The sequence below is a fragment of the Aulostomus chinensis genome, chromosome 9 (genome assembly GCF_037954235.1).
Source record: "Aulostomus chinensis isolate RoL2024-O1b breed Wild chromosome 9, RoL_Achi_v1.0, whole genome shotgun sequence".
NCBI lineage: Eukaryota > Metazoa > Chordata > Actinopteri > Syngnathiformes > Aulostomidae > Aulostomus > Aulostomus chinensis.
In genome coordinates, this window is record NC_141328.1 from 1,972,501 (window position 1) to 1,983,529 (window position 11,029).

The following is an 11,029-nucleotide window of genomic DNA, read 5'->3' on the forward strand; positions in this document are numbered from 1 at the left end:
GTCAAAACTCGAGGCCAATTTGAAGACAATGCCTCGAGGTGGATGATCTCTCTCTCTCTCACACACACACACACACACACACACACACACACACACACACACACACACACACACACACACACAAATTACTGACATGAATTTCAGAGGTGGAGCAACAAGATAAGGGACAGCTGACGGGGACCTCTGGAGGTACCGTCCAGGTGACACAGTCTAATTGTTCCTGACTAGGTACACCTTTAGGGGTCTTCAGGGGTCCAAACCAGCAGTTTTAGCATCACAAAGGGGACCTGCACCATAACAGGGAGGTGGTTTTAATGTTTTGGCTGATCTGCAGTTGATATAAAGGCTGAATCTAGAGATACGTTTCATTTTCCTGTTATTATTTTAACTGACATTGCCAGATTATTACCCATCCCTCCATGTTCTCCCTCTTCTCCTGTTGAGGGTGGTGGGGGTGGAGCCTCTCCCAGCAGCCTTCCCCCTGGACAGGTCACCAGTCCATGGCAGGGCCAACACATAGAGACAGACAACCATTGGCTCTCCCAGCCACGCCTACGGTCAATTTAGAGTCTGGATTAACCTGGTCCCTCTTGATGTCTTTGGACTGTGGAGGAAGCTGGAGTACCAGAGAGAACCCAGCAGGAACAGGGAGAACATGGAGACTCACCCAGAAAGACCCCGTGCTGCAGCCGGGGCTCCACCCACAACCTTCTTGCTGGGGGGCCACGGGGAGGACCACTGCCTCAGATTATAACCCTTTCATCTTTCTTCACATATTTGCTCATTCACCCTTTGTTCATCCTCGGCTCAGAAGAGACGCCTTCATCAAGTCTGGAGAGAAACGTTTGTTTAATTCTGCTGACGAACAGGGAAGCGGCTCAAACGGAGGGATTTCTGGAGGGAAACAAATAAACATTCTTGTCTCTAGCACATATTGCACCTCCTGCAATCAGGATTTAGCAGTTTTGTCAACTTCAGTGCTTCACCTCACATGATAATATGGCAACAAGCGAGGCCTCAAGAGCGCAGACACAAACATTCATCTGACACGAGGTCGTTACACACTCAGACATCCGCCGGGCTGCCTCCTACACCATAAAAATAACTAAGAACTTAAAGAAATATTCCCAAGATTCACAGTCCAAAAACTGGAAAAACACATGGAACGCAAATATTGTTTAGTTACTGGGAGGGTACTTATAGAAGCACAATATTTATATGAAAACTAGATTTATCAGTGTAAGAAGTCACACACACACACACACACACACACACACACACACACACACACTAGGAAGTCAGCTGCTGTGTGATGGATCTTGGACCAGACATGGAATGAAAAGATACTTCAGAAATAGTTTCCAAATTGAGGTTTTATTATTTGTAAAATTAGGTCTCAAATATAAGAAAAAAGATACATTTGAGTAACAAGTGCACGCGAATTCAAAGTGAGGTGTGGTCGATGGCGTAAGAATGCTTCGGCTCTGTCAAACCAACTCCAACCCAGCAGCGGAAATCCTCATCGGCCTCACCGACAGCTTCAAGTAAGACTCGTAGTTACAGTTCATGTTAATCGTTACCTTAAAAGCTCGTCAAAAAGAGAAAAACGTCTTTAAAAGAGAGAATTAATGAGCCGTGATTTCTCAACAGGAAATGTCAAACATCACCAAGAGATCATCCAAACCAGGACAGAACGCCAGCCCAACGTGCGCCATCCCACTCAGCTTAAATAGATCCTGAAAACATTGAAGATTTCTTTTCTGTTACAAAGCATTTAACACTGATGAACGGCAAAAACACAATTATGAGAACAAAATTATTTGGCAAAACATCAAAATATAAAAGGAGAGAAAATTTGTACAATTAGCACTACAAAAATTGCATGTAGGATCAGGTTCAGCCAGTCCTCGCCATCCAACGCCACCTTGACGCTTGGTATTTTACACGCATGTGATTTCTTCCAGTCACACCAGAGCCAACGACACGTACCTGAACCCATTTTTCTACACCAGAAAATACGAAGCAACACCACTGTGCAACACAAGGGAGCATCTTAAATACAGGGGGTCCTTATTGTGGTCTTCAAAGACCCGGGACCTGCGGCACCAAGCAGCACTTCTACAGAACCGCTTGGTTCGTTAGTTCCGATCCAAATCAGCTGACGACTCGTTCTCCCCTTGGTTTGGTTTCACATGAAGAAAAAAAAAACAAAATTCACGTGACAAACGTCAGCAGAATGATCCCTCCATTGATTGGCCAGATGAATGGAGGGTGGGGCTAAGGGGTTTTGTTCGGGGACAAATCACCTTCACTGCACATGGGTGTCTTGTTGCTATGACAACCATATCATCACCCTGTAGCGCAGCCCGTTAAAGTCTCGGTACTTTGATTCAGCCTGACCGGTTTCTCTCTCACTGTGAACAACGTGAAGCCACCTGCCGCAGGATGTGCTCAGCTCACGCCAGGTGAGGTCACCTGGTTGAGGAGTCCAACAAGTTTGGATCAAGTTGAACACGCCGGCCAGACTGTTTGGACCACACTAGGAAGTGGGCCAGCTGCTGTTACGAAGGTGACGTCCGAGTTCCCTACTGCTCAGAACAAACTTCACCATGAGGATGAACGCTTCAGGTTGAACCAGGACGGCGTGGAAGCCCCCGCGAGACTCAACCTGAGCGGAACAAACCCAGCAGGGAGGAGCGGCGTCACGAGGCTTCACCAACTTATCCCGCAACACAAAAGAACCGCAGAACTCAGCGGCGAGAGTTTTTGACGTCTGAGCGAGGTGAAGCCTGATTTATACTCGTGTGTCAAATCAAAGCGGCCTCACCTGAGGCGCGGGTGCTACGGCTCAGGTGCTACACGTCAGTGGGGGTCTGGCTGGGTCCAGCTGCTATTACACCCCCCACGCACGCGTCAGCAGTAGGGACTCCATGCTGCCGTGTTGAGTTTCTTCCCCACGACCAGCGATGTAACAGGAGGAGAGATGGAGCGAGGCGGACCCGCCACAGCTGGTGCAGTCTGTGTTGACACCACGTGCGGTTACACGGGCATACAGACCAACGCCAGATGACCCGAGAGGATAAGCAGCGACGTGTGAGTCGCCGCAGATCTGATGCAGGAGTGTGAACCAGACTCTGGAGCCCATAAATAGGCTGAAAAGCGAAGCCCTTAGTGACACTGGCAACCTGGTGCGACCTCGGCGGCTGCTGCTTGGCGGCTCAGGCCCCAGATCCGTGCAGGCAAACCTCACAAGTAGCAACGACGCGGCAAAGCCATCGCAGAGGAGGAGCTTTGTGAACTACAGTATTCAAAGATTATGTACAACATCAAGTCTGCAGTCTGATGGCATTCCAATATCTGTGACCATTAAAAGACAATTGGCTCAGTTACAGTTCATAAATATTTGAATCCGATAGACTAGCAACTACACGAGCTAAGGTCTAGTCTACATCCTACACCTGTTAGATCCCGGCATTTGTGGCATCTGAGAAAAAAACAAAAAAACAAGATATATACAATTCAGAAGCTACTTTACACCACATGTTCAGTATTTACTGCCGTCTCATTGGTCAGGACAGTGTCTCCTCACACTGGACGTATGGGTACTCTACACGTCACTGAGCACGGACCAGAGGAATACATCTGCTGTGGCACTACATGAGAACATTTCAAGGTGCATACAGGTTAATCGTCAGACGCCCCACAGTCGTCTTTTGGTTGGTGTGCGGTTTCAACAGAGAGGCTGTTGGTCTGTGCAGGCGGAGGACACATGCAGAGACGTCTCATCGCTCAGAAACTAGCGACTCGAAATCAGGGAATTCTGGTGCTCAAATCAAGGGCGGGCCGTGGTACCAGCGAGTCACACTTACTGGTACTACAAGTCCTCCTTTCATGCATGAGTATCCAGCTGGGGTACTGGGACAAATGGTGGACAGGTTGCTGTAGTTTCTCAGTCTGGGGTGAAGGAGTGTGTGGTGTTTCTCAGTGTTTGTCAGGTGCTGCGTGCGCTCGTCCATTCTGTGTTGTGGTGGTTGGTGTGCCTCTGCTTCCAGATGTGCATGACTCTAAATGTACCAGTGTGTCTGAAGCAGCATCTACTGCACGGCGCCGCGCTGCTGGGAACGACTATAGGAAAGCACTGGGGTTCGCTCGTGGATCCTTCTGGTTCCTGTAGCGCACAGCCAGCCAGACTCCCAGGATCTGGAGGTGGAGGAGATGCAGATGTTACATTCAGGCTCAACAACGCTGTCTGACTGACTGAGCAGCGTCTCAAAGGCTGAAAATCACACCAAACACAAGTTTTCTCATTTTGATTTCAGACTCAGATCTTCTTTGTTTCCGAGGCACAAAACCAGGCAGCATTTAGCAGGGAGAATGAAAGAGGGTTAGGTCACCTTTAGTCGTCACCATCATGCTGAATAAGCATGTTCAGCCATTGATGACTGCTCCTTGAGTCCCTTCGCTCTATCTTTGCGGTCACGTGCATGTAAGTGACGAGACTCACTAGCATCATTAACGTAGCCTCATTGTCACCTGCCAACGAAGCCCATATATGAACGACAGCATTAACCAATCTTTGATGTGACAGGTTACTTTTTAACGCTATGGTGCAGCACTTCAGCCTCCATCTTCTGCGACTGTCGCTTACATCACAGGTTTCACGGTAGCCGACTCAGTCAACGCGGCCACGAAACCGGCGAATGTTCTTCCAGCGCCAAGTGACCCTCGTGAGACGATATCACTCAGAATGGGATCCATTTGGTCTGACAGCACGAAGACGGTCCAGGAAAGTCACATGACGTCGCCACATTCCGGTGTAAGTCTCTGGTGTGTGCATCCCGCCGGCAGCACTAACTCCATATACTGCGACACGCTGAGATATTTACCCGGCGGCGACGAGCTTAATGAGCAATGTGCGAACTCGTCTGGCGAGGGCGAGAATGTAAGAGGCCCTTCAACATGTCCTAGAGCGTAAACTTACACCTACGCAGCTCTCAGAATGAAGATGGACGACCATCAACGCCCGGCTGACAACCAGCTGCTGTTCATCCACTTTTGACAGGACTGAAACAGATCACTAAAAATGTACCTCGGCAAATTCTTGACCTAAAAGATTTTGCATGCTAACAGTCGGTTCAAAACCTTCTAAGAAAACTGGAGTAGGCGTTTTGTAACTGACTTTTCTGACACCAGTGATTCCAGCCGGGACGCTGCCAGCTAGCCTTCACACTGGATGTGAGGCATCACCACTCCTCCTTCACTGTGCTGTCGGTGTTTAGGAACCCAAGACAAAAACCACCTTGAGTGAGTCTCACAGGACTGTCGCTGGTTCGAAGCAGCAAGACGTGCATCCAAACACCCTGATGGAAGCACAACTCGACTTCGCACCACAGTTCCATTGATGATGAAATGCGATAAACCGGGGATGAGCGTCACGTCGGCTCGGAGACCAGACCCTCACCTCTGTGAAGCTGAAGAAGAGCCCCACACCCCCGAGTATCTTCAGAGCCTCGGTTGCATGATGCAGCATCATCTCTCCGCAGGTGAAACAGGCACTGCTCTTCTTGCATAACTGGAGGGGAAGACACAAAAAAAGAAGAGTCCACGGTCTGACAGCTACGCCAATATTAGTAACCCGGTCTATTCTGAGAGAGGGGGGGAGAGGGAGAGGGAGAGGGAGGGAGGGAGAGGGAGAGAGAGAGAGAGAGAAAGAGAGAGAGAGAGAGAGGCCTACTTACGCCAGTGAAGCTCCAGTGGTTTATAGTCAGTAGGACATGTTGTGTAACTGATATTTATTTGTGATGTAAGTGACCTGCTGGAGAGTGGATGACACAAACCAGTTTCAAGCACTTGTCTGTCCTGTTCAGGCACCAACGCCCCGACTCCCGGCTGGTCGGTCCTCATTTTTGATGCCTGATATTGATTCATTTCTTCAAGAGAAACTGATACTCAAAGGCTGCCATTTTGGTTACAAGTAGTAACATATGGAGTCGAAGTCAGGAGTAGTGACGTGACTGTTTCTCAACACATTGACCGTCTCGGCTCATGCCACAGGAACAACAGGAACTCAGAGACTGCAATTTCTCCGCCTGCCGAATCAGGGCTGATCCTGGATCAGCGGCCAGTAAAGAAATCACTTCCAATGCGATGATCTTGCCTTCAAAATAAAAGCAACAACTCTATCATTTCTAAAACAGCTTTGTCAGAGCTGGCTTTCAGAGCCTTATTTTGAAAAATTCTGACAGGAAGTCCAGCTGTTGGTTGCTCGTTTGTCAGGAGCTTGTTGTTTTCGCTCTGTGCTGTGTAAGAACACGGCACAGACATCCATACACAAGAAATGGAGAGAAACAGGAGTCTTTGCAAAGAGTTTGCATCCTTGGTGTCTGCATATCTGGCTGGATTAAAAAGGGTTTGAACTGAGATTAAGTGGTACAAGTTTGGCACGGAGGATTAAGGACTCCTGATGGATGTGAGGAAGGAGATCCCACCCCTGAGACTTACAGCAGGGCAGTATTTTAGGTCCTGTTCAAACTGTTCCCGGATGAGGGCGGTGGTGCTGTTGAGCAGCCCACAGCAGTTCAGCTGGACCTCCAGGTCTGTCTTTGTCTTGTTTTCCAAAATCCCCCATGCGGAGTTCAGGAGCCCCTGCTGTGGAAACAAAAGGGAACCAATTAGAATTTTAGTCTTGCTGTCGTGTGGCTCACCAACCGTTTACATCCACGTCTCTCCAGAGTTAGATATCGATACATAATATAGATTATTTATCTATTGGTGAAGGGGAAGTTACAACTATCTTGAACGTACAACTCCAGTGAACGATTTTTGAAAGATGTTTCATGCTTGGCTGATTGAGTTTTGCGAGCTTTAGCCCCAAAACCACAACAAAAGTTATCCTGACGTGTTGAAAATAGAGCAGATCCCAAAGTGCCGTCTGTAAGGAGACCCAGCAGGCCCTGCTGAGCGAGCACCTGTTGACAGGAGCAACAAAAACCTGCGTTTTCACAGGCAGCAACATCAGAACAGGTGGGCCTTGAATGGGATGAAGGGACTTTTGATCGCTAAAATCTAATCACTTCCTGCTTGAGTCCAAGAGGGAAAAGTTTGAAGATTCCCTCCAGACGTTTGAGACGCTGCACTCAAAAACAGGCCAGATGAGCAATCAGAAAACAGAAAACATTGATGATGCTGGCACAAATACAAGAAAGAGTAAGAAAACCTCCTCTGAAGAATCACGCATCACTGACGCGCCTGGAGCTGCAGGTGTTTACTCACCTGCTGCGTGCGGTTCATCGCTAGGCAGGAACAGGAGACTCCAAACTGGAACAAGAACACGATGAAAAGGATGACCATGTACTGGGAACAAGGGGTCAAAGAAACAACTGTGCGGCTACATTCACATCAACAAGTCAGGAATTCCAGCAATGGCGGCAAGAATCTGGCCGAGCAAGCGAGAGGATACGAAGAAGAGCATGACTTGGTGGTGGTGTATTGCTCCGATGAGGCCGACGATGGCGATGAGGAGCAGGAAGACGCCCACTGCGATGACACCTCCGATGATGTGGATGCTCGACACCAAGCCGAAGCCCTTCCCCCATGCTGCCACGCCAATCAGCAGCAGCCCCACCAGCTGAGGAGGGAAGGTGCAGAAGCTGAGAACCTGATCACAAACACCCTGCAAAGACTCGTGAGGTCAGACGCTCACACGGATCGCGAGGAGAAGGCTCAAATGCAACGCCTTCATCTGACTTGCAAGCCTCTGCCGTCAACAATCACACCTGTCACTTGCTCTCACAGCAGACTGAGCTGAATTCATGTGAGTGAAAGTGCAGCTCTTCTACTGACCCCCCCCCCCCACTCCAGTCATGATGCCTGTTGATGCTATTTTATTGCCCCGGTCAACTTCCTCGCTTTGTTTTCGTTCCCTTCACGGTCCTAAAGATTCCAGCTGTGCAAATAATCAACACAGCAATTTATTGCAATATATTTGAATGATAACGTGTCAATATTCCAGAACCAGGCACTGGAATCTAATAGCAGTATATTCTGATAAAACCATAGAAGGAGCCAGGTAGGTGACGGCAGCCATTCTTCAGAAGTTTGTATGAACGCAGGTTAAATACAGGGAGTTGAATCACAGCCATATTGCACATTTCAGTAGATGATAAAGCGTCCATGTATCCCATGGTCCTTGCCAACGTCGGCCACATCAAAGCACACGACGAAACACAGGAGCTCACAGAGTAAAACATCCCTGCTGCCTACGTAGGCGTCACCGCTGGTCTCACCTGAGCTACAGGACAGGTGCTGCCGTCCCTTTGCGTCAGACAGCAACTGCTGCTTCTACGCTGCAGCGTCCCGCTAGTGACAGCAGCGGTGAGTCAGCTTGTCGTCATGCCACCAGTCACCATCGGCAGCATGACTGCTGGCACGCTCCAAACTTTCCCAACAGGCTGGGTCACTTCTTTCTTTCAGTTCACCTTTTTCTGACCGGGCCACCAGCTGGATGAAGGTAAACGGTGCAGAGCCAGGTGAGGTTAACCACTCCTGCATTTTTCACACACAGATTTAATCGAGCAGGTTAACTGTGAGCAGCCGCTTCCCACTCCAAACCTGCCCACGTCCAGACACAGCCGGCGTCTCATAAGTGAACCAGACAGAATGCAGACATGACAGTCAGGAGCGTTCACTCCTCAATTACCATGGAATCCCAGCTGTGAGCTGCTGAAAAGACTCACTGTCAGCTTGGGTGGCGTCAGATTTGGAGGTTGTTGAACAACGACGTCCTACCTCTACAATCATGTCTGCGACTGTCCCGCTTCTTCTGATCCGCCGCAGGGACGACTTTGTTCTTCAACTGACTCACTGCTCTATGAAATGCTGGTCATCAACATATTCCACATCTCTAGATGACATCATCAGTGTGACTGTGATTAAACACAGAAGATGGCAGCAACACTGGAGTTAAAGGCGCCACCAGATACTTCGCAGTCAACTTTGAAACTTTACTTTAGGAAATTATATTTTCACAATCCCTCTGTATTTCAGTTCTTCCCCGATGAACTTAATCTTAATGACAAAGCTGTGACAAATTTATCGGACATTGAACTGCTGTCAGCAACGCTGCACACTGCAGGAGGAACGGGCCCTCATGGTACGCTACAGGTAAATGCACTTCAAGTACACACTTTTGTAGTGCTCTGTAATCGGGAATACAACAATAAAAGCATCTGCACACTATGTTGCAACTTCACCTCATCAAAAAATATTGCTTAATTTGCAAACCATTTTTTCCCAGCACACCTCCACACAGCGGAGGACGTCACTCTCTCCTCACGGCTGTCACTAAGGGTTTCAAGCATCGATATTCTAGATTTTAAAAAGGCTGTTTTAGTTTCAACAATGTCCTGGAGTCAGCCTGGAGGGCTGGGCTACGTGGGACAGCCCAGTGTGGATTCGTCTCTGTCATGACAATCATCAAACCCCATTCTGATGTCTAATCACTGTCACAAAGCCTTCTCCCAAATGTTTGAATCATCACATTCACCACCAGGCTTCTGACCGCCAGCAGGACGAATCTGATGGACGAGCCTGACTTACCTGACGTGTCCTGTAATTCAGTGAACGTCGTGATCCCCACGAACCTCACTCACGGTGAGTTTCACAAAGCCGCGATAGATCGGTGCTGGGAAACACTCACAGGCTCAACGTCCTCGCTGATAACAGACCACGAGTAGAGGGCAGGAGCGAGCCGACGTCTGGTGTCAGCTCAGCCGGCCTCCGAGCCCCGCTTCCATACACATAATGGCGAAAGCTAACATGCTAGCTGGGGGTCTACTTTCTACATTTCTGTTGGTCACACGGGGAAACTAAAACTGTCAACTTCTTGTATTTAGTTATGAAAGCCACGTACATACCAGTAACCGTCAGCAACGTGGAAGAAGAGAGATGTGAAAGAAAAGACGACATCATCAGAAATGTGTCTGCGCCGAGGCTAACAAGCTAGCTGACGCCGCACTACTTCATTCAGAAGCTAGGTAGCCAGGGCTAGCGTAGCCTGCTAAAAGTTAGCATGATGATCCATTTTGTGCACTCACCATGTAAACCACATTCAGGGAACAAAGCGCGTTTTTGGAGCAGGTGAAACCTCCGCAAACCATATTCGAAAAATGCTTCTTTTGTGTTTTAGCGGAGTCTGAGGTCACTAATTCACCGCGAAGCAGCCCGCTAGTGTTCGACCCTCAAGAGCGCTAACGCTGGGACGAATGTTTTTGGTCAGCGAAGAGGGCGTGTCTGATGACGTCTGCCCCACGCATGACGTCAGGGTGTGTTCAGCGTCATCCATCTCAGGTAGAGCAGATGTTGAGGTATTGTTAGCTTTGAATCGTCCACCGGCGTGTGGTTCTGATCAGTTTTACACAGGGACGATGCCGCCATTCAGACTCAGTGTTACTGTTCTAATATTCTTGTTTGTGAGGGATGGAACTAAACTCTGGTACTGGTCACTCAGGCACACAAGAAGCTAAAGTTTGAGCTAAAAGCTCACAAAGTAATGGAGAGGTTTTTCTTTTTTAGGAAAAATATGATTGAAATTGTGACTTAATGACTCAATCATGTTTTTTGTTTATTATTAATTCATCTATTCATTTGAACTGGATATGATAATTCACAGTAACTCAACTGCAGTTTTCTGATTCAGATTCAGAAAATGTATTTATCTCCATGGGGGGGTTACGGGAGCAGAGTGGTACAGTTGGTTCCACAACAACAAGAACAACAACAAGAACAACAACATACATGAGGTAAGGAAGTCTACACCTCCCAGGGTTGACAGCAGTTGCTTTGTAAAGTGCATGATAGAAGTTTTGGTGCCATTATTCCCGCGGGGGAGGGGGGGTATGACGAGTATTCGTCCTCCAAAAGGTTGAACCTCATTGAACCTCCTAATTGTATATGATGTAATATTTTTTATAAAAAGTCAGAAAAGGTTTTTTTTTAATTATGTGATAGATGTTTGACTAAAACATTTGTT

The 11,029-nt window shown here is 48.2% G+C and overlaps 1 protein-coding gene across 1 annotated transcript; it reads right to left on the minus strand.

Annotated features, from left to right (window-relative positions):
- Positions 1-1,267: 1,267 nt before the first annotated feature.
- Positions 1,268-10,302, minus strand: tspan31 (tetraspanin 31). The gene is made up of 6 exons (XM_086213043.1): positions 10,095-10,302; positions 7,460-7,627; positions 7,273-7,353; positions 6,502-6,648; positions 5,462-5,572; positions 1,268-4,200 (listed from the first exon to the last, which is right to left on the minus strand). The coding sequence occupies exons 1-6, from the start codon at positions 10,155-10,157 to the stop codon at positions 4,126-4,128; spliced, it is 645 nt and encodes a 214-aa protein (XP_086069169.1). The 5' UTR covers positions 10,158-10,302; the 3' UTR covers positions 1,268-4,125.
- Between the last annotated feature and the right edge of the window lie 727 nt (positions 10,303-11,029).